Source organism: Convolutriloba macropyga, chromosome 6, assembly GCF_964194025.1.
Source record: "Convolutriloba macropyga chromosome 6, txConMacr16.3, whole genome shotgun sequence".
In the NCBI taxonomy this organism is placed as follows: Eukaryota; Metazoa; Xenacoelomorpha; order Acoela; family Convolutidae; genus Convolutriloba; species Convolutriloba macropyga.
This window is the reverse complement of record NC_134473.1, coordinates 31,283,806-31,309,236: the sequence shown is the minus strand read 5'-3', so window position 1 is coordinate 31,309,236 and position 25,431 is coordinate 31,283,806. Positions and strand designations below refer to the sequence as shown.

The 25,431-nt window shown below is 33.7% G+C and overlaps 1 protein-coding gene across 1 annotated transcript in view; it reads left to right on the top strand.

Annotated features, from left to right (window-relative positions):
* LOC142340927 (ubiquitin-conjugating enzyme E2 K-like) overlaps positions 1-25,431 on the top strand; it is a 295,142-nt gene that overhangs the window by 260,475 nt on the left and 9,236 nt on the right. Inside the window, exon 3 of the mRNA XM_075391706.1 lies at positions 22,234-22,566. Within this exon, the coding sequence (XP_075247821.1) occupies positions 22,234-22,566 (333 nt within the window). The remainder of the gene's footprint in view (positions 1-22,233; positions 22,567-25,431) is intronic.

Here is a 25,431-nt window from a genome sequence, read left to right as displayed (position 1 = left end):
AATAGCGAGCGGCGTTTCTCCAGGAGTCGGTGTTCTATCGTAGGCCTGTATTAAGTAAACAGCTTTGTGCAAATCCTTTTACAATTAGTTTTTTTTGAGATGTCAGTTTTTTTTGTCTTTTGCTGGGTGAATTCTAGATTTCACTCATCCCAACTGGCAGAGATTTGTAAGAGGTTTTGAGGACAAATTTTTAGCTTGTCAGATTTTCAATCACCAAATTCTCCTAATTAAACCTTAACGTTGTTTCGGAACGATCTGCAAAATAGTTGTTCGTATTCATTCGGTAGTTTTTATCATTCACCGAGATTTCCGTTTTCGACATATGCCTCTAGTTATGATATCTCCGTCTGTTCTTTTCATTCGTCCTTGTCAGGAGCCGGCAACTCCTAGATTTTATTTCATTTGCTCTGCAACAAACGCCTTTTTAGTTTTCTGATTGTTGAATTTAATTGTCGGGGATTTCAGCCATAATTTATTTGTCATTTTTTCTGAAGGGGGCAATCAGGCTTGCCGTTTGACTCGGTGTTCGGCGATGAATAGTAAGAGCTTAATTGTCACAGATTTTACTGTCTCGTTAGATAAATAATTGAGCAATCAACTTCGAGGTGGTTTGAAATGTGTGTTTTATATAGATATGTCTTTAAAAATAGAAGAAGTCAAAAGAAAAAGTCAACTGCGCAATTTTATATGAACAAAGACGCTGATAATTTTTTTCTGCTTCCTTTCATTGAGAACTTTATCTCACAAAGACCTTTTTTGTTTTTTCGATGAAGCAAACAAGTTTTTGTCTTCCACAAGCAAATCGAATTATTGGGCATTCTATAATTATTGGGCATTCTATCGAGTTATTGGGCAGCCTAATTGTTGTGATAAACTTATTGAATATCAATCTTTGCTATTTAATAAGTAGTGTTTCAGTTAATTTGATCGACGCACCAGATTTTTTGGGTAGCCCTTGTCTACGAAGGGATTTTAGTGATCTGGTTTATGATAATAAATTGTCAGCTAGCTCGGCTTTCCCCTCAGACGAACAAACTTGGACTATCGTCTACAGCACTCATCTGTTATTGTCAGAGTTACTGAGCTACCGTTTCAGTGGTAAACGGATTCATAGGTGTACGATTAGTCAAACAAAATTGGATTACCGTCTACAGGTTCCATCTGTTTTTGTCAGAGATAGCTATCAGCTTTGTTGATTCAGTTACCGTTTAGACTTGTAACGATTTTTTCGAATTAAGTATTGAGGCAATTATTTTCTAAGCTACAGTTTACAGTGGTAAAGGGCCTCTTAGGTATACGATTAGACGATATTTATTACCATGCCTACACGAGCTCAAACTGCTAAAGAGAATTTTACCGAAAAAGAGATCCGCTGCAGTAACGGAGACTGTCCTGTTATTTCTAAAGTCTGTGTTCCGAGCACCTATGATTGCAGTAGACCTTTTCTCTGTGGCGTCTGCGCTGCAATGAAAGAACTACACAAAAAGCTATGCTAACGTGTTGGTAGATAATCTCACGAAAGAGAACAAAGTTCGCTCTTGTATAGCTTGCGAAATCAGGCAAGAGCAAATCGAACAAGATAACAAAAAGCTTTACCTGATTATCAAGGGCTCTGTTCCTTCCAATTCTCCAAAATATAGCGTTTTAGTGCAGAATCTCGCTCAAGAAATTGGCGTAGAACTCAATTCTGACGATTTTGATTCCCTACCCATTGGAAAGAAGAACGCTAAAATTAGCCGACGCTGAAATTTTATTGTTAAATTTCAAGAGCGTTTTGAAACGCAAACAGTTTTAAGCAAATGTGAAAAAATTAAAAGACTGTCTTACTCAAATTTGTTTGTAGACCCGGAAAATCTAACAAAATCTGAACGAGAAGCACAATATCAACGGAGAGTCGAAAAACGCAGCCTACAGCAGAAATACACTAAGAGGAGCTTTGTGATCAGAAACGGAAGAGTGACTGATTGAAAATGACTACTGGCTGCTTGGTTGGAACTAGAATTTTAATGTTTTAACATTCAAAGCTTAATCATGTTGGAGAGACGCATCACCTTGACTGAGCTACTGATAGCAAAACAGCCCGACTTAATTGGAATCGTTGAGACCTGGCTTGATTTTTCGGTACCGGATCCGGCTGTGTTCTGTGGGCTTCCATATACTGTAATGGGACGGTTCAACAGGCCGGAAAGGCAGCACGGAGGACTCATTCTAGCAATCAGTTATTCACTTTCCAATTCAATCGAGGTTTCAGATATCCGAATTGAAGAACTTTTTGTCAGTTGCTCACTTAAATTTGAATCATTTTGTCTAGGTTTAGTGCTTGTTTATCTACCTCCGAAAGGATCCAAATTTTAGGTATCTAATTCGGAAGCCACAGAAAAGCTACGTTTTGTTATGACTTACTTTGAGAAAATGAGAGTGAACAATTGTTCTGGAGAGTTGCATACGATTATTTTGGGTGACTTCAATTTCCCTTCTGTGAATTTTGACTGCTTGAAGTCTTCTCGATCTGATGAGCAAATATTAATAGATTTTTTTGGCTCAAGATTTCCTGATGGATCAAATTATCCAAATTTCAACTCATAAACACAGAAATGTTCTAGACTTAACTTTTGTCTCTCAAGCGGAGGGTTGGGACTACGAGCTGCTAAATTCCAATTTTTTGGGTCATACACCCGTCCTCTTGACGTACTCAGCGAAATATATTGCTGGCAATAACTTTATCAGAGTATTCGCTGAGCAGTTTTGACGAGGCAGCATTTCTGCAATCTCTTAACATTGATAGTCCATTGCCAAACTCACCTATAAATGGGAACTCAAACCAATGCGTTTCATCTCTCTGGTTATCCAAGTTTCAGAATGCGTTGTCCTTTTCCTTAACGTTGAAACGCAAAATGCGGCGTTATTTGCCCTTGTTTTATTCATCCTTGACCATTCATTATCTCAACAAGTTGGAGACTGCCAGGAGGCGGAAAGCCTGTGACATAGCCATTAGAAAACTTGAAAATGAAGTTTCTCAGTTTATCGAACTCAACAGAGCTTCGTTTTTGAGTTATACCAAATTCTTTTCAACTAATGATGCGTGCAAGTTATTGAAGTGCCTTAGAGGTAGACCTAGTTTACCAAATAAGGTATATTGGAAGGATACTGAAGCTGAAACAGTTCTCGACAACGCTAACCTCTTCAATTCTTTCATCAAATCAGTCTATTCCGAACTCTCGAACGGTTCTTTTCACTTCGGTCAAGAACCAACCTAGGATATCTTCCTGTCAGAAATTGGTTCTGACAGTCTTCAGATATGCGAGTTTTTTGGAGACATTCCGACAGGTACTATTGCGGCTTGTGACGGTATTCCACCTTTTATTTATAGTTCTTGTTCCAAACTTCTTGCACCTTATGTTCATTGTCTCTTCAGCTTTATCTTACGAACAACTTGCTGGCCACCATTCTGGAAATGTGCTCACGTAACACCTATTCAAAAGAGAGGTTTAAAGTCCGACATTGAAATTTATCGCCCTATATCTATTCTGCCACGACTTTCCCTTGTGTTTGAGAGAATAATTTCTAATTAATTATATTCAAAGATCCGACACAAAATTAATTTTAATCAGCATCGTTTTCAGCAGGGTCACTCAAAAATACACAACTCGTTCTCTTCATAGACGAGTTGCATGCCAATTTTGACAATAATTGGGAGCAAATTATACTATATCTTGACTTCAGTAAAGCATTTGATACTGTCAATCATGCACCCTCATTAGTAAACTGGCCTATTATGGATTAGACCTCGAGTTTAGAGGCTTAATTGGATCATATTTGGCGGATAGAGCGCAAGGAGTTTGTATCGATGGAAACATTTCTGACATCGTATCTATAGGTAGTGGTGTTCCCCAAGAAATTTTTTTTGGGACCACTGTTGTTTTTGGTTTATATAGACGAATTGCTGTCACTTCCCTAAAATTCCAAATGTTACTGCTTTGCGGATGATACCAGGTTGGTGTGCTTTTCAACAAATGTTTTTGGTGACAGTCAGGAGGACATCAATCGATAGTATAATTGTCGAATCCTAACCGCTTGAATTTCAATACATCAAATTATTCTTATATCCATATTTCAAAGAAAACTAATGGTGATTTGTTCTTAAACGACAATAAACTGATCTTGGCATTTGAATTACTAGCTCTCTATTATGGGACTTTCACATTCGATCAAAGCTAAACAAAGCAAAACAGAACTCTAATTACCTAAGACACAATGTGCAATACAGTTTGCCGAACAAAGTTAAAGTCAATCTGTATTCGGCTTGTGTTTTGTCTGTGTTCCTGCATGGCTCTCTTGCCTGGCATGCCAGTGCAAATCACTTGAGATTACTCGAGAAGTTCAACGAAAAATGTTTGCGTTGCTGTTTTGGTAAAAAGAGCTGTATTGATTTATTGTTGGCTGCTGATACGATTCCCATTGCATACCAGCTTCTAAAGATTGATCTGAAACTTTTTGCTACACTTGCTACAGGCAAGAGTGTTTTACGTTCGAAAAATTTTTATTTCGTAAGAAGAACATCTCTACGCAGCGAGAACAAACAGTACTTCGTTTCTAAATGCCCACGCAAATCGGTCACTGAAACATCATTTTTTAACAGAGTAACTCTTGTGGTCAACGATTTGAATGATTCTAGTGATATAAACATTTTATTTCCCCTGCAATTATTAAATCGCTCTTAAAGAGTTTCTTCGTCAGTCTACGTGATGAACGATATATCAATAACCTGTACATGGTCAGTCAAATGTTGCTGTGCCTTTTGCAGATGTTGAACGTATCTTAGAATACTTCCTTTAATTCATGTATATATTTTTTACCGCTACCCTCTGTAAAGATCTTTTTTAGTACTGTCAAAAATTCTTCAATGGTAAATTCAAGTCTTTTACTACACTACTATATCTGGACTTCAAACTGGTGAGATCAAATCAATTTAAATTTGCTTATATATTGCGTCATTTTCAGGGCGAGTCTTTTCTTCTAGCTTATGCATGAATAACTAAAACCAATCACCCTAAAGCATAATTATCAAGATGACAGATACTATTTCGGGTTTGTAAAAATGCACAAAATAGAAACTAGTAAGCGAGGTGATGCAACCAAGAAACCAACGAAGGGAGTCGCTTAACTTAGCAAACAAAAATCAATAAAACAACCGAGAATTGGATAGACTTAAGCTCGAATTGGAACATCAGAATGAACTTTATAATCAAGCTCATTCTGAGATTCAGTTTTTGAGGATTCAGATTGATAAATTAATACATTTAATTAGCGAAAAAACCGTAGAAAAAGATGTCGTGAAATCTACTGTCAACTTTCACTTTCATCCGAAGTTTGTTCCTCGTTTCACAAAATAGTTGATTATTTCTGACAGCTCGTATCAACTGGTTCACCAAAATGACATTAGTAATGATGCTTCCATTCATTCTTATCCATATTGGACAATAAAAGACTTAATTTTTGTCATTGACAATTATGCGCCATCAACAGAAGCAGAATGGCTGATTATTCATACAGGGCATAATTCCATTCATCAAAGTACGGCAGAAGATGCTGCTAAAGAGTCGTTTTTATCGAAGTGCGTTAATAAAATAAAGGCTTACAAAAGAGCGATTTATAAATTACCCAAGGTAAAAAACGGCAGTTTCGGACTCAAAACTAACAATTATCAAACAACCAAATTTAACCTGGCTTTAAACGGTATAGCAGATGGTTTACACGACGAGTTTCAAAATACCGACATAAAAGTTCGGGATTATAATTTGGAAAAGAAATATTCGAATGGATCGCAATCATCCTAATCAAAATGGAATCCAGAAAATGGTTTTTAGCTTAAGAAATTACCACATTTTAGAATCAAATGTGGGATATCAACCATCTGGCAACAACGTATCTATGAGACATCAAAAGCAGCCAATAGATGATGTCATCAATAACTGGAACAGAAGTGGTCATATGGGATATAATGCGTTTGGGTGACTTTGAAAAAAATGTTTTCCTTTTGGAAATTTCATGTTTTTTAGCCCGTTTTTTAGCAAAAAAATAAAAAATGTAAGTTTTCAATCAAATGTCACCAAGCACTTCATTTTATTTGATTTTAAAAACAAACCAATGATAGATAATGTTTATTGGATTTTGGTCTTTATATTTATTGTATCATTTCCTAACCATAACCTACATCATTTTACTTTGCGGTGATGTCGAATCTACTTCAGGGCCTAATTTACATTATTTACAAGCATTCGAAGACTACGAAAAACAAGACAAATTCAAACTTGTATCCATGTTTTGTATATACAAATATTAGAAGTGTTAACAACGAACACGATGAAATTTCGGATTTATTGCAGCAGCAGAACACACAAACATGCTTTTTTGTTACTGAAACATAGATAAACGATAATCAGAAGATACCCTTAGAGTTTTTTCAGCAACAATCACTACTTTATTAATCAAATTAGATCAAAATTGACGCAGTTAACGAGAGGTGGTAGAGTAGGAAAATGGGTACGAAATAAATTGAAACATAAATTAAGGAATCATCTCAACTCTATTCACAGAGGTTTTTTTGAATTACTATGGGTTGAAATACAAGCACCGTTTAAGGAAAAACTTCTAATAATCGTTTTTCCAACAAAAACTTCAGCAAATTTTGTAGACGAGTTGACATCAGAAATTTCAGGCGCATATTCAATAATAAATAATGTAATACTATTCGGAGACTTAACATAAATTATACATATTCGGAAGAGGAAGAGAGTTATTGACAGATTTTTCCTCCAACAATGGGCTTGAATTAATTAATAAAAAACTCCAACCTGTACAAATTAAAATCGGGAAATACTGATTGATCACTGTTTCACCACAGAACACCAAATTTTTGATACAACCGTTGATTGATCATGAAAACAAAGTGCCCTTTTTTATAGGGATACTAGAGCTAGTCTTAACAAAGGAGTGCATCAGCGGATTGGAGTCCCATGTATCAACAAAAAAATGGAAACTCAACTTTTGACAAATTTTCAAATATCTTTGAAAATATTTTTAATAAAATAGCTGCTTTTAAAATAGGATAGCCATTGTCAAAATCAACAAAAAAGAAATGGTTATCCTGAGAAATGTTGAATCTTATTAATGAAAAGCACAAGCTTTTCAATATTTGGAAAGAAAAAGCAGACGTTGACACATATAACTCATAAAAAAGATTAAGAAACCATACAAACAGACTACTAAGAAGGGCGGGAAACAATTATTCACAAATTGTTCGGAATTCTTCCCGATTCAAAGCAACAGTGGAAATTCCTTGAAACAAAAATGAAAGAGGATATAAATAGTGAAATTTCTAGAATTCGGTTCAACCAAGATATTTTAAAAGATAAAAAAGAAATCGCTAACACAATCAATTTTTGTTTTTCTAAATTAGGTTTTTATGAAGACTGAAAAAGTTGGGCTACCGGATTATGTTTTTGACAAAACTGTTTTCCTTCAGATTTATAACAAGAAAAGAACTGATTACTGTAATTGATCAATTGCCACAAAACAAAGCAGTGGGTGCTGGATTACTTATTACATGGTTCTTCAAGTATAACAAAATGTTTATTGGAACATATCTACAGTTTGCAATAAACGAATGCATATAAAAATTTTTTTTCTTGACGTACTTAAACAAACATATGTAACTCCGATTTACAAAAAATTTGATCCACTGGAAGCAGAAAACTACTGACCAATTTCAGTACACCGACTCTTGCAAAAATTTTTGAAAGGCTTGCCCCAACAAATGCTAGAACATGTTGAAAAGTATAAAATCATTAACAAAAATCAATTTGGGTTTCTGAAAAGAAAATATTTGAGTGTCACAGTTATATCGTTGACAGAACCAGTGAACATTTTGTTAGAAGCAAATAAAACTCTTTTTAGTATATTCTTAGATTTAGTCGAAGCTTTTAACTCAATATCTCAAAAAAATTTTCTCACAAAAAGTTACGAAATATGGACTTAGTACGGAATCAATTGCAATGCTAGAATTGTTTTTATTTTTTTGAGAACTGGGTTACAATCAGTCACAGAGAACCTCAAGGAATAGATCTCGGACCTTCAATTTTTATAATGTATATAAACGATTTCCCAGAAAAAATGAAAAAAAGAAGACGTTATACAGTTTGCAGAAGACGCATGCATGCATTATTTGTCATTCCAAATCCGATGAAAATCTCTTATGCGAAATTAACAGTGTATTTGAAAATACGGAAAGTTTTATGGGGCAGAATATGCTAACTTTAAACCGAGACAAAACAGAGATTGTGGTTTTTCCAAAAATGTTGAATCAGAAATTGAACAATTGCATTATAATGGAATTTTCATAGAGCCAAAAACAGGTCGTTATTTAGGTATAATGATTGAAAGCAATCTAAATTTTGATATACAGCTAAACTAATCGTTAACAAAAATGGCAAATGCTTTTAGGTCAATTTACTTAGTAAGACATCTTCTACCATTAAAAGCAACAATCGGTCTTTTTAAACGACTTGTTTTGTCCATCTCAATTTCAGTGCAATTTTTTTTATTCGTCGGTTATGTCAGTTCAGAGTTAATAGGCAAATAAAGTGGTGAATAAAGGTTTGCCAACTGCGCAAAAAGTTTGACAGTGCAAGAGATTATTTAAAAAGACAAAATTTTAATAGCTTTTCTTTGAAAAAGATTGTCTTCTTAAATTTTTTGAGCTCACAAATTAAAGAGAGCAATCGACAAAACAAATACTCAATCATGTTTTCTGGAAAGTAAGAATTGACCAAAAACTCCAGAACTGTCCAGTTTTTTCCAGTGAATAAGTACCAATCCAAATGGAGTGACAGGTCACTGACAAAGAACTTTTCTAGGAAGTGGAATAATTTACCACAAAACAAATCAACGGGTCCTGGATTACTTACTACATTGTTCTTCAAGTGTAACAAAATGTCTATTGGAACATATCTACAGTTTGCAATGAACAAATGCATATCAATTATTTTTCCCGACTTACTTAAACAAGCGTATGTAACTCCAATACACAAAAAAAGTGATCCACTGGAAGCAGAAAACTACTGACCAATTTCAGTAACACCGACTCTTGAAAATTTTTTTGAAAGACTTTTGCCCCAACAAATGCTAGAACATGTTGAAAAGTATGAAATAATCAAGCAAAATCAAGTTGGGTTTCTGAAAAGAAAATCTTCGAGGGTGACAATTATATCGTTGACAGAACCAGTGAACAGTTTGTTGGAAAAAAATGAAATTGTTGATAGTATATTATTAGATTTAGCCAAAGCTTTTAACTCAATCTCACAAAATTTTTCTCACAAAAAACTACAAAATATGGATTTAGTACGGAATCAATTGCAATGCTAGAATTGTTGGTTTTTTTGAGAACTCGGTTACAATCAATCACGGAGAACCGCAAGGATCAGATCTCGGTCCCTTAATTTTTATAATGTTTATCAACGATTTCTCAGAATAAAAGAGGACGTTATATAGTTTGCAGATGACGCATGCATTATGTCATTCCAAATCCGATGAAAATCTCTAATGCGAAATTAACAGTGTATTTGGAAATACCGACAGTTATATGAGGCAGATTAAGCTAACTTTAAACCGAGACAAAACAGAGATTGTGGTTTTTCCAAAAATGTTGAATCAGAAATTGAACAATTGCATCTTAATGGAATTTTCATAGAGCCAAAAACAAGTCGTTATTTGGGTATAATGATTGATAAAGATCTAAATTTTAAATACAGCTAAACAATACGTTAACAACAATGACAAATGCTATTAGGTCAATTTACTTAGTAAGACATCTTCTACCATTAAAAGCGACCATCGGTCTTTTAAATCACTTGTTTTGCCCCATCTCAATTTCAGTGCAATGTTTTTTTTCCAATCGTCGGTTGCGTCACTTCAGAGAGTTAATAGACAAAGTGGGGAATAAAAGTTTGCCAACTGCTCAAAAAGCTTGACAGTGCAAGAGATCTTATTGAAAGACAAAATTTTACCAGCATAGTTTTTCAATGAAAAAGTCTGTCTTCTTATATGTTTTCATCTCTCACAATATAAAGAAAAGAGAGCAGTCGAAAAATCAAAAACTAATGAATTTTGGAAAGTAAGAATTGACCAAAAAACTCCAGAACTGTCCAGTTTTTTTACAAAGAATAAGTACCAATCCAAATGGAGTCACAGGTCACTGACTAGAATTTTTTCTAGGAATTGGAATAATTTACCACAACACAAAGCAGCGGGTCTGGATTACTTACTCCATGGTTCTTCAAGTGTAACGAAATGTCTATTGGAACATAATTACACTTTGCAATTAACGAATGCATATCAAAAATTGTTTTGCCCGACGTACTTAAACAAACATATGGAACTCGAATTTACAAAAAAGTTGATCCACTGGAAGTAGAAAACTACAGAACAATCTCAGTTACACCAACTCTTGTAAAAATTTTTTGCAAGACTTTTACTCCAACAAATGTTAGAACATGTTGAAAAGTATGAAATGATCAACAAAATTCAATTTGGGTTTCTGAAAAGAAAATCTTCGAATGTCAGTTTTATTGTTGATAGAACCAGTGAACAGTTTGTTGGAAAAAATGAAACTGTTGTTAGTATATTCATAGATTTCACCAAATCTTTTAATTCTATCTCACAAAATTTTTCGCACAAAAATTTACAAAATATGGATTTAGTACGGAACCAATTGCAATGCTAGAATTGTTTTTTTTTGAGAACTGGGTGACAATCAATCACGGAGAACCTCAAGGAACATTTCTCGGACCTTTACTTTTTATAATGTATATCAACGATTTCCCAGAAAAAATGAAAAAAAAAAGGAAGTATAGTTTGCAGATGACGCAAGCATTATTTGTCATTCCAAATCCGATGAAAATCTCTTATGCGAAATTAACAGTGAATTTGAAAATGCTGACAGTTATATGACGCAAAATATGCTAACTTTAAACCGAGACAAAACAGAAATTGTGTTTTTTCCAAAAAATGGTGAATCAAATATTGAACAATTGCATGATAATGGAATTTTTATAGAGCCAGAAACAAGTCGTGATTTTGTTATTTAGGGATAATGATTGATAGTCTAAATTTTGACATACAGCTAAACGAAACGTTAACAAAATTGGCAAATGCTATTGGGTCAGTTTACTTAGTAAGACATCTTCGACCATTGAAAGCGGTCTTTTTAAATCACTGGTTTTGTCGCATCTCAATTTCTGTGCAATTTGTTTTCCAATCCTCGGCTATGTCAGTTCAGAGAGTTAATAGACAAATAAAGTGGGGAATAAAGGTTTGCCAAATGCGCAAAAAGTTTGACATTGCAAGAGATCTATTATTGAAAGAAAAAATGTTACCAGCTTAGCTTTTCTTGAAAAGGGTTTCTTCATGAATTTGTTGAACTCTGACATTATAAAGAGATCAGTCGAGAAATCAAAACTCCTGATTCATGATTTTTGGAAAGTAAGAATTGACCAAAAAACTCCAGAACTGTCCAGTTTTTTACAAAGAATAAGTACCAATCCAAATGGAGTCACAGGTCACTGACTAGAAATTTTTCTAGGAATTGGAATAATTTACCACAACACAAAGCAGCGGGTCTGGATTACTTACTCCATGGTTCTTCAAGTGTAACAAAATGTCTTTTGGAACATAACTACACTTTGCAATAAACGAATGCATATCAAAAATTGTTTTTCCCGACGTACTTAAATAAACATATGGAACTCGAATTTACAAAAAAGTTGATCCACTGGAAGCAAAAAACTACAGAACAATCTCAGTTACACCAACTCTTGGAAAAAATTTTTGCAAGACTTTTACTCCAACAAATGTTAGAACATGTTGAAAAGTATGAAATAATCAACAAAATTCAATTTGGGTTTCTGAAAAGAAAATCGAATGTCAGTTATATCGTTGACAAAATCAGTGAACAGTTTGTTGGAAAAATGAAACTGTTGTTAGTATATTTTTAGATGTAGCCAAAGCTTTTAACTCTATCTCACAAAATTTTTCACAAAAAATTACAAAATATTTAGTACGGAATCAATTGCAATGCTACAATTGTTTGTTTTTTTGAGAACTGACTGACAATCAATCACGGAGAACCTCAAGGAACAGTTCTCGAACCTTTAATTTTTATTATATATATCAACGTTTTCAGAGAAAAAATGAAAAGGACAAAAACAGTTTGCAGATGACGCATGCATTATTTGTCATTCCAAATCTGATGAAAATTTCTTATGCAAAATTAACAGTGTTTTCGACAGTTATATGAGGCAGAATATGCTAACTTTAAACCAAGACAAAACAGAAGTTGTGGTTGTTTAAAAAAACGGTAAATCAGAAATTGAACAATTGCATTAAAATGGAAATTTTATAGAGCCAAAAACAAGTCGTTATTAAGGTATAATGATTGATAACAATCTAAATTCTGACGTACAGCTGAACGAAACGTTAACAAAAATGTCAAATACTATAAGGTCAATTTACTTAGTAAGGCATCTACCATTAAAAGCAACAAAAGTTTGCCAACTGCGCACAAGAGATCTATTATTGAAAGACAAAATTTTAGCAGCATAGCTTTTCATTGAAAAAGTTTTTCTGGTGAATTTTTTTGACCTCACAATAAAAAGAGAGCAGTCGAGAAATCAAAAACTCCTGATTCATTATTTTTGGAAAGTAAGAATTGAGCAAAAAAACTTCAGAACTGTCCAGTTTTTTTCCCAAAGAATAAGTACCAATCAAAATGGAGTGACAGGTCACTGACTAAAAAATTTTCTACGAACTGGAATAATTTACCACAAAACAAAGCAGCGGGTCCTGGATTTTTTACTACATGGTTCTTCAAGTGTAACAAAATGTCCATTGGAATTTAACTACATGACGCATGCATTATTTGTCATTCCAAATCCGATGAAAATCTCTTATACGAAATTAACACTGTGTTTGAAAGTACTGACAGTTATATGAGGCAGAATATGCTTTAACCGAGACAAAACGTCATCTATTAACGACATAACTTTAAACCGAGACAAAACAGAAAGTGTTTTTTAAAAAATGGTGAATCAAAAATGGAACATTTGCATTATAATAGAGTTTTCATAGAGCCAAAAACAAGTCGCTTTTTAGGTATAATGATTGATAACAATCTAAATTTTGACATACAGCTGAACGAAACGTTAACAAAAATGGCAAATGCTATGAGTTCAATTTAATAAGTAAGACATTTTCTACCATTAAAAGCAACAATCGGTCTTTTTAAATGACTTGTTTTGTCCCACCTAAATTTCAGTGCAATTTTTTCCCATCGTCGATTATGTCACTGCAGAGAGTTAATAGACAAAGTGGTGAATTAGGGTTTGCCAACTGCACAAATGTTTAACAGTGCAAGAGATCTATTATTGAAAGACAAAATTTTACCAGCATAGCTCTTCATTGAAAATGTCTGTCTTCTTAATTTTTTTGACCTCTCACAATATAAAGAGTAGTCAAGAAATCAAAAACTCCTCATGATTTTTGGAAAGTAAAAATTGACCAAAAACTCAAGAACGGTCCAGTTTTTTTTTCAAATAAGTACCATTCCAAATGGAGTGACAGGTCACTGACAAAATTTTTCTTGGACTTGGAATAATTTACCACAAAACAAAGCAGTGGGTTCTGGATTTTTTACTATGGTTCTTCAAGTGTAACAAAATGTCTTTTTGAACATAACTACAGTTTGCAATAAACGAATGCATATCAAAGTTTATTTTTCCCGACGTACTTAAGCAAACATATGTAAATCCAAATTACAAAAATTGGTCCACTGGAAGCAGAAAACTACAGACCAATTTCAGTTACACCGACTCTTTCAAAAAATTTTTGAAAGACTTTTACTCCAACAAATGCTAGAACATGTTGAAAAGTATGAAATAATCAACTAAATTCAGTTTGGGTTTCTGAAAAGAAAATCTTCGAATGTCAATTTTATCGTTGACAGAACCAGTGAACAGTTTGTTGGAAAAAATGAAACTGTTGTTAGTATATTCATAGATTTCACCAAATCTTTTAATTCTATCTCACAAAATTCAAAATTTTTCGCACAAAAATTTACAAAATATGGATTTAGTACGGAATCAATTGCAATGCTAGAATTGTTTTTTTTGAGAACTGGGTGACAATCAATCACGGAGAACCTCAAGGAACATTTCTCGGACCTTTACTTTTTATAATGTATATCAACGATTTCCCAGAAAAAATGAAAAAAAAGAAGTATAGTTTGCAGATGACGCAAGCATTATTTGTCATTCCAAATCCGATGAAAATCTCTTATGCGAAATTAACACTGTGTTTGAAAGTACTGACAGTTATATGAGGCAGAATATGCTTTAACCGAGACAAAACGTCATCTATTAACGACATAACTTTAAACCGAGACAAAACAGAAAGTGTTTTTTTTCAAAAAATGGTGAATCAAAAATGGAACATTTGCATTATAATAGAGTTTTCATAGAGCCAAAAACAAGTCGCTTTTTAGGTATAATGATTGATAACAATCTAAATTTTGACATACAGCTGAACGAAACGTTAACAAAAATGGCAAATGCTATGAGGTCAATTTAATAAGTAGGACATTTTCTACCATTAAAAGCAACAATCGGTCTTTTTAAATGACTTGTTTTGTCCCACCTAAATTTCAGTGCATTTTTTTCCCATCGTCGATTATGTCACTGCAGAGAGTTAATAGACAAAGTGGTGAATTAAGGTTTGCCAACTGCGCAAATGTTTAACAGTGCAAGAGATCTATTATTGAAAGACAAAATTTTACCAGCATAGCTCTTCATTGAAAATGTCTCTCTTCTTAATTTTTTTGACCTCTCACAATATAAAGAGTAGTCAAGAAATCAAAAACTCCTCATGATTTTTGGAAAGTAAAAATTGACCAAAATCTCAAGAACGGTCCAGTTTTTTTTTCAAATAAGTACCATTCCAAATGGAGTGACAGGTCACTGACAAAATTTTTCTTGGACTTGGAATAATTTACCACAAAACAAAGCAGTGGGTTCTGGATTTTTTACTATGGTTCTTCAAGTGTAACAAAATGTCTTTTTGAACATAACTACAGTTTGCAATAAACGAATGCATATCAAAGTTTATTTTTCCCGACGTACTTAAGCAAACATATGTAAATCCAAATTACAAAAATTGGTCCACTGGAAGCAGAAAACTACAGACCAATTTCAGTTACACCGACTCTTTCAAAAATTTTTTGAAAGACTTTTACTCCAACAAATGCTAGAACATGTTGAAAAGTATGAAATAATCAACTAAATTCAGTTTGGGTTTCTGAAAAGAAAACCTTCGAATGTCAATTTTATCGTTGACAGAACCAGTGAACAGTTTGTTGGAAAAAATGAAACTGTTGTTAGTATATTCATAGATTTCACCAAATCTTTTAATTCTATCTCACAAAATTTTTCGCGCAAAAATTTACAAAATATGGATTTAGTACGGAATCAATTGCAATGCTAGAATTGTTTTTTTTGAGAACTGGGTGACAATCAATCACGGAGAACCTTAAGGAACATTTCTCGGACCTTTACTTTTTATAATGTATATCAACGATTTCCCAGAAAAAATGAAAAAAAAAGAAGTATAGTTTGCAGATGACGCAAGCATTATTTGTCATTCCAAATCCGATGAAAATCTCTTATGCGAAATTAACACTGTGTTTGAAAGTACTGACACTTATATGAGGCAGAATATGCTTTAACCGAGACAAAACAGAAAGTGTTTTTTTTTCAAAAAATGGTGAATCAAAAATGGAACATTTGCATTATAATAGAGTTTTCATAGAGCCAAAAACAAGTCGCTTTTTAGGTATAATGATTGATAACAATCTAAATTTTGACATACAGCTGAACGAAACGTTAACAAAAATGGCAAATGCTATGAGTTCAATTTAATAAGTAAGACATTTTCTACCATTAAAAGCAACAATCGGTCTTTTTAAATGACTTGTTTTGTCCCACCTAAATTTCAGTGCAATTTTTTTCCATCGTCGATTATGTCACTGCAGAGAGTTAATAGACAAAGTGGTAAATTAAGGTTTGCCAACTGAGCAAATGTTTAACAGTGCAAGAGATCTATTATTGAAAGACAAAATTTTACCAGCATAGCTCTTCATTGAAAATGTCTGTCTTCTTAATTTTTTTGACCTCTCACAATATAAAGATTAGTCAAGAAATCAAAAACTCCTCATGATTTTTGGAAAGTAAAAATTGACCAAAAACTCAAGAACGGTCCAGTTTTTTTTCAAATAAGTACCATTCCAAATGGAGTGACAGGTCACTGACAAAATTTTTCTTGGACTTGGAATAATTTACCACAAAACAAAGCAGTGGGTTCTGGATTTTTTACTATGGTTCTTCAAGTGTAACAAAATGTCTTTTTGAACATAACTACAGTTTGCAATAAACGAATGCATATCAAAGTTTATTTTTCCCGACGTACTTAAGCAAACATATGTAAATCCAAATTACAAAAATTGGTCCACTGGAAGCAGAAAACTACAGACCAATTTCAGTTACACCGACTCTTTCAAAAATTTTTTGAAAGACTTACTCCAACAAATGCTAGAACATGTTGAAAAGTATGAAATAGTCAACTAAATTCAGTTTGGGTTTCTGAAAAGAACATCTTCGAATGTCAGTTTTATTGTTGATAGAACCAGTGAACAGTTTGTTGGAAAAAATGAAACTGTTGTTAGTATATTCATAGATTTCACCAAATCTTTTAATTCTATCTCACAAAATTTTTCGCACAAAAATTTACAAAATATGGATTTAGTACGGAATCAATTGCAATGCTAGAATTGTTTTTTTTGAGAACTGGGTGACAATCAATCACGGAGAACCTCAAGGAACATTTCTCGGACCTTTACTTTTTATAATGTATATCAACGATTTCCCAGAAAAAATGAAAAAAAAAGAAGTATAGTTTGCAGATGACGCAAGCATTATTTGTCATTCCAAATCCGATGAAAATCTCTTATGCGAAATTAACAGTGTATTCGAAAGTACTGCCAGTTATATGAGGGAGAATATGCAAACTTTAAACCGAGACAAAACAGATATCGTGGTTTTAAAGAATGGTGAATCAAAATTTGAACAATTGCATTATAATGGAATTTTCAGGGAGCCAAAAACAAATCGTTACTTAGGTATAATGATTGATAGCAATCTAAATTTGACATACAGCTAAACGAAACGTTAACAAAAATGGCAAATGCTATTAGGTCAATTTACTTAGTAAGACATCTACCATCAAAAGCAACAATCGGTCTTTTTAAATCACTTGTTTTGTCCCATCTCAATTTAAGTGCAATTTGTTTTCCAATCGTCGTTTATGTCATTTCAAAGAGTTAATAGACGAAGTTGAATAAAGGTTTGCCAACTGCGCAAAAGTTTGACAGTGCAAGAGATCTATTATTGAAAGACAAAATTTTACCAGCATAGCTCTTCATTGAAAATGTCTGTCTTCTTAATTTTTTTGACCTCTCACAATATAAAGAGTAGTCAAGAAATCAAAAACTCATGATTTTGAAAGTAAGAATTGACCAAAAACTCCAGAACTGTCCAGTTTTTTCCAAAGAATAAGTACCAATCCAAATGGAGTGACAGGTCACTGACTAGAAATTTTTCTAGGAATTGGAGTAATTTACCACAAAACAAAGCAGCGGGTCCTGGATTGCTTACTACATGGTTCTTCAAGTGTAACAATATTTCTACTGGAACACATCTACAGTTTGCAATAAACGATTGCATATCAAAAACTATTTTTCCGACGTACTTAAACAGGCATAGGTAACTCCAATCTACAAAATAGGTGATCCACTGGAAGCAGAAAACTACAGACCAATTTCTGTTACACCGACTCTTGCCAAAATATTGGAAAGACTTTTACTCCAACATATGCTAGAACATGTTGAAAAGTATGAAATCATTAACAAAAATCAATTTGGGTTTCTGAAAACAAAATCTTCGAATTTCAGTTATATCATTGGCAGAACCAGTGAACATTTTGTTGGAAGAAAATGAAACTGTTCGTAGTATATTCTTAGATTTAACCGTTGCTTTTAACTCAATATCTCACAAAATTTTACTCACAAAAAGTTAGAAAATATAAATTTAGTGCGGAATCAATTGCAATTGCTAGAATTTTTTGTGTTTTTTTTGAGAACTGGGTGACAATAAATCACGGAGAACCTCCAGGAAAAGTTCTCGGACCTTTAGTTTTTATGAGGTATATCAACGATTTCCCAGAAAAAAATGAAAAGAGGACGTTATACAGTGTGCAGATGACGCATGCATCATTTGTCATTCCAAATCTGATGAAAATCTCTTATGCGAAATTAACAGTGTATTTGAAAGTACTGCCAGTTATATGAGGCAGAGTATGCTAACTTTAAACCGAGACAAAACAGAGATTGTGGTTTTAAAGAATGGCTAATCAAAAATTATAATGGAATTTTCAGAGAGCCGAAAACAATTCGTTATTTAGGTATAATAATTGATAGCAATCTAAATTTTGCTACCAATACCTACAGCTAAACGAAACGTTAACAAAAATGGCAAATGCTATTTGGTCAATTTACTTAGTAAGACATCTTCTATCATTAAAAGCAACAATCGGTCTTTTAAAATCCCTTGTTTTGTCCCATCTCAATTTAAGTGCAATTTGTTTTCCAATCGTCGTTTATGTCACTTCAGAGAGTTAATAGACAAATAAAGTGGGGATTAAAGGTTTGCCTACTGCGCAAAAAGTTTGACAGTGCAGGAGATCTATTATTGAAAGACAAAATTTTACGAGCTTAGCTTTTCATTGAAAAAGGGTTTCTTCTCAAATTTTTTGTTCTCTCACAATATAAAGAGAGCTGTCAAGAATTCAAAGTAAGAATTTTTGGAAAGTAAGAATTGGCCAAAAACTCTAGAACTTTCCAGTTTTTTCCAAAGAATAAGTACCAATCCAAGTGGAGTGACAGGTCACTTACTAGAAATTTTTCTAGGAAGTGGAATAATTTACCACAAAAACAAAGCAGCGGGTCCTGGATTACTTACTACATGATTCTTCAATTGTAACAAAATGTCTATTGGAACATATCTACAGTTTGCAATAAACGAATGCATATCAAAAATTTTTTTCCCGATGTACTTAAGCAAGCATATATAACTCCAATTTACTAAAAAGGTGATCCACTGGAAGCAGAAAACTACAGACCAATTTCAGTTACACCGACTCTTGTCAAAATATTTGAAAGACTTCTACTCAAACAAATATTAGAAAATTTAGAAAAGTATGAAGAAATCAACTAAATTCAGTTTGGGTTTCTGAAAAAGTCTTTGATTGTCAGTTTTTTCGTTGACAGAACCAGTGAAAAGTTTGTTGGAAAAAATGAAACTGTTGTTAGTATATTCATAGATTTCACCAAATGTTTTAATTCTATCTCACAAAATTTTTCGCACAAAAAATTACAAAATGTGGATTTAGTCTGAGATTAATTGCAATGCTAGAATTGTTTGTTTTTTTTGAGAACTGGGTGACAATCAGTCACGGAGAACCTCAAAGAACTGTTCTTGATCCTTTAATTTTTATAATGTATATCAACTATTCTCAGAAAAAAATGAAAAAAGAGAGGACGTTATACAGTTTGCATATGACGCATGCATTTTTTGTCATTCCAAATCCGATGAAAATCTCTCATGCGAAATTAAAAGTGTATTTGAAAATACTGACAGTTATATAAGGCAAAATGTGCTAACTTTGAACCGAGACAAAACAGAAATTGTCGTTTTTTTTCAAAGAATTGTGAATCAAAAATTGAGCAATTGCATTATATTGGAATTTTCATAGCGCCAATAACAAGTCGTTATATAGGTATAATGATTGATAACAATCTAAATTCTGACATACAGCTAAACGAAACGTTAACAAAAATGGCAAATGCTATTAGGTCAATATACTTAGTAAGACATTTTCTACTATTAAAAGCAACAATCGGTCTTTGCAAATCACTTGTTTTGTCCCATCTCAATTTAAGTGCAATTTTGTTCCAATCGGTTATGTCACTTCAGAGAGTTACTAGACGAATAAACTGGGGAATAAAGGTTTGCTAACTGCGCAAAAAGTTGAAAGACAAAATTTTACCAGCATAGCTTTTCGTTAAAAAAGTTCGTCTTCTTAAATTCTTTGACCTCTCACAATATAAAGAGAGCAGTCGGGAAATGAAAATCTCCTCATTCATGTTTTTTGGTAAGTACGAATTGACCCAAAACTCCAGAAATGTCCAGTTTTTTTCCAAAGAATAAGTACCAATCCAAATGGAGTGTTAGGTCACTAACTAGAAATTTTTCTAGGAAGGAATAGTTTACCAATTGAAATCCGAAAAGAAAAAAGTAAAAATAAATTAAAAAAAAACTAAGCAGCGAAATGGTCAAACTGCATGAAAGTGTTCCAATAGATAGACAAGTAAGAGGCTTTAGGATTTTTTTACTGACGTTTAAGGACCAAACTATTCATCTATTTACCAGGCAATTTTGAAAATGTAATTATTTAACCAAACGTTTTTGTTGTGGTTATAACTTCAAATTTAAAATTTTGAAGATTAAAAAAATGTCAAATTCTTGCGCAGCTAACTTTTTTGCTTCATTTTTGAATATCTTTCGGTCTGAGGCTCGGGTTGCTTTTGGATCGATTGACACGTTTGCGTGTTGGGCTTTAGAGTATTTTGCTGACTCCAGATTTTGCGAATGCAAATTCAACGATACCCCCTGATGTTTACGATTTGAAGGCTTGAATACCAGACATATTGCCTTCGATTTTCGTTAGTCTGATACAGGTCAGAAATCAATGCAAATTTCAAGGTCTTGCGTGGGTTGAAGAATAACGATAGGCAAATCTATTTTCAGGCTGCTTTGCCTACGGAGGAATCGACTCCTTTTTATTTTTTTAGTATCCAAACGCCAATTGCTCTGATGTGCAGGTTATGGTTACGATCTTCTTACTGGTATTGGGTCACTACTGATCGTTTTGCAAAATTGAATTAGAGCGCCCTATCTCAATACTTTCTTCTCTGCGATACAAAGTTTGTAAAGCGAGGGGCGTTTTTCCAGGAGTCGGTGTTCTCTGGCAGGCCTCCATTTATCAAAGAAACGTTGTGCAAATGACTTTACAAGTAGTTTGTGCTTCTAAGACCTAGCCAGTTTCGTGTATCTGTTGCTGGTTTCAAGAGAGGCTTGCAAAATTGACTACAGAAGATTTGCATTGAAAACGAAACGCCGTTCGATAAATGATTTTAAAATTAGTTACAGATAACTGGAAAGGACAAATCTTTAGCTTGTGTCTGAATTTAGTCACCAAATTTTTCTTATTTTTTCTCAACCTCTAGGATGATTTTGGAGTGATGTTTGAGTTTATACAAAATACGGAGAAGCAAGACTTTTTTCAGGGTTTCAATTGCGGTTTACATAGTTAGGTTTTACTTATTGATAGAGTGGCTTTCCGGCAGTTTTTGCCTGAATAAGCTGTTCAAGTTACATAATGGAAGTCCGATGAACCCCATAAACCCAATTTTACGTATAAATGAACCCCAGGGTAAACCCAATTTTACGTATTCATTCGGTAGATGTTATTATATTATCACTTCGGAACGATGCGTCCAACAGCTTGATTTGATGTTTTTGAATTTTTTGGACAACAGGTGTGAAGAACCCATAACAATTTCAAGCTTTATTCTTTCAAATTACTTTCAATCTGATCGACTTTTTTTGCTAATTTTGATGTAAATAAACGAACGTCTTGGCGTGTGCAAGTTTTAATTCTAATTTCTTTGATGGAACATGCGTGTTCAATTGTGATATTCAGATTCACCGTAAATATTTCATGCAATGCGGTTTTATTGAGCCAATGTGTCTTGAAATGCAACGACGATGGTATCACCTTGGCAGGGTTCTTATATAGCAATTAATGATCACCGCTCTTTTTCAATTGTTGAATTTCTGCCACTAATTGAAATTACCTGACCAATTAAGTGTCCCCCACACTGTTAATTTCTGATTGCCTGGCTATGATTGAAATCGCATTTGTTTTTTTTTGCATTAAGAACGGATGTCGTTTCAGCCTTTAAAACTGATCAAACTTGATATGGTCGACAATTGCATCCTTCACTTGAGGGGTGAAATTTTTGGACCACCAGACACGCCTTACGAGGGTGGAAAATTTAAACTAGATATCACAGTACCAGATACCTACCCCTTCAACCCTCCTAAAATCAAGTTCATGACCAAGATCTGGCATCCCAACATCAGCAGCGTCACAGGTGCCATCTGTCTGGATATATTGAAGGATCAGTGGGCTGCAGCTATGACCCTGAGGACGGTGCTACTTTCCATACAGGCACTCCTTGCCTCCCCAGAACCAGACGACCCACAGGATGCAGTTGTTGCTAATCAGGTAAACCACCACTCTCAACTAATTCTTGCTAATTTTGTAATATATTAGCATAGATAAAAGAATAAAGCTGTGTGTTCATCTCGAATAAGGTCTTCAACGCGGTAATCAAATAGTTATTGGGTTAAATAGTTATTAATACCTGCGATAGCGAGCTATTATTGGCGTTTCTCTTGGTTTTTTTTTACGATTTGAAGAGAATTTTCTTCTTGAGGTATTTTTTACCGGAAGTACAATTTGTTCACACGGCGTTTTGGCATAAAAGACAAAATGAGCAAAGTTGCAGTGTCAACAAATTTTTTTCTGAGCCAGATAAATTTTTATGCGCTGCGTTGAGTGAATAACGTTTCGACTTTTAAAAGTGTTTTTTGAGAGAACGGTGCTTATAGATAACTGTTTTTAAGCGTTTTGTCCTCATGGCTCAATTTTTTGCTTGTAGATTTTTTGTAAAATCTTTTTTGAGCCACGCTGATCAAATTAAAACTCTGGTATTGACTTTACAGTGTTTCTGAGAACCTAATAATGCGTTTCAATTGAAAATCGGCTCATATTTTTCATTACATGGATTATCCTAGTAATTTCTTTCTTTTTAAATCAGTGTATATGGCAACGTCCATTTGACGGTTCATGCATTGAAAAACTCGATTTCTGTCGTGAGGTGTTTTTTAAATAAAATTTTACACACAGCAATCCGATTCTGGCTGTTTAACTTAATTTTTATGTTTGTGTTTTGTTTTTAATTGCTCTTGAACGAAGTTCATAGCAATTATTGTAAACGTGTGTGTCTTTTTAATGCAAAATTTTCGCTTGACAATTTTGACTTTTCGAGTGACTTTTTGCGTTTCGCGTGATCTAAAATTCTCTCTCAATCACAATTTCAAGCAGCTGAATTCAATTGGCGGCAATTCAATACTACAAGTCGAATGAAAAGTTCGCTGAAACTCGTGCCATTTTTTACATTAAATCTTAGTGGTATGTTAACCTCTGTGGTTATTTGAAGCCCACTATTGAACTTCTTAGTCCCATTTAGGCCGCCCTCCCTCCCTCCCTCCCTCCCTCCCTCCCTCCCTCCCTCCCTCCCTCCCTCCCTCCCCCCTCCCTCCCCCCCCCCCCCCCGACTGAAGCAGGCTGCAATTGATTAGAGCTCCCACTAGTCATTCGAGAGCAATTCTTCCGACGTTTAGTCGGTAATGTTAATATAGAATAAGGTTTTCTGTGCATTGTCAGGGATTTTGAGTTTTGTGTTATTAATAGTTCGATTTTTGGCGTCAAGTTTATGAAATTCATTGAAAATTTGATTCTTATTTGTGATGTGAACAATTTTCGACATTTTTGACAAATTATTTCAAATGTTTCGGTCTCTACATTCAGTTTATTTTTTTATTCTGGCAGAAGGATGGCTTTATAGTTTAACGGTAGATAAAATTATTCAACCTCCGATGCTGAATACTATTTTGTACTAAGTTTTTGTTTAAATGTTTTCCTAATTTGATTCTCAACTTATGAAGATGATTTTTCAATTCTTACAATGAGTCTGTAACCTTATTCTAGGAGTTAGCATCTTTTTCTGACGAATATCTATGCCGAGTTGTTGCTATAACACATGATTATTTTTGTTCTGCCTTTTCGGTTTGTTAAATGAAATATAATGATAAAAAATTCAAAATTTTTTTGCTTGGAGTTGATTTCAATTTACATAATCCAGTTCTGAGAATTTGTTAGAATTACTAATAAATAAATTTTGATTGATTTTTTGAATGAAAACTCATTTTCTGAAAAATCTCCCTGAATTTTCCGAAAAATCTCTTGAATTTTCTGAGATTTCTTTGAAAAAGCTCGATCTGCGGATTTTGTCTGTTTATCTTTTCTCTTCTTCCTGATTAAATCAAATTTTGAAATAGTTTGAATTTATTTCAACAAAAATATCTGCAACATGAGAAAAGTATTTGTTAATTTTTCTGAAATATTGTATCGGCAATAGAAAAAGATCATTTTCTCGACATCTAATTTTAAGTTCTCATTTTTTATTTGTTTCTGAGAATTTCATCGGCCTATCCTTTGGGTTGCAGATTTAACTGCTAACTTTTTGAGACCGGTTGTTTCGTGACAACTACTAGCCTGGTTGATTTTTGATGGGATCAGTTTTTGTCCGTGTGTAAAAGATTGGATTTTGTTGAACGTTAACAGATGTTTTGAATAAAGAAATTTTGTGGTCTCAAGATTTCAATGATTTTTATGTAGACATTTTGTCTTAACTTTTAAATATGTGCGGCTTTATGCAGTGTTTCTGAATCACGTCGTAACAATTATTGTGTTTGCTTGATTTCAGTAAAAAAAAAAGTAGTAATTTGGGCTGCAGATGCGGTGTTTTTGAGAGAAGCCCGACGCATCGCGTTGCTTCCGGAATTCTTTCGGCTATATTTTTTTTCGTCGTCAAGATTTTCCTTGCAATCTTGTGACGTCACTCGAATTTTGCATTTTGCTCATTCATTAATTCGCGCTGTTTTGACTGAATTACGTGTCCGAAGTCATTTTTCGCTCTGAGTGGATCGTTTTTTGTCCCTCTACAAGTTTTTGTATTGCCCCGCTCTCAAAAGTGACTTCCTCACTTTCAAAATGTTTTTACTAACTTTAAATTGAAGATGTTAAGGTCAATTGAAGACATCTCGCTCTAATTGAAGGTAATTTAAAGGCAACTAATAATACCGACAAATTAGTTGAATATTTTTTCTAAATCAAAACATGACATCTCGGTGTTATTTTCTTATCTCTTTTAAGTGCTCGTCTACGAAGCCATCGTAGCTAGCTTCTTGCCAGAGGGTTAAGAACTTAACACTGATTTGAGCTTGTATTGAAAATAATTTGAAC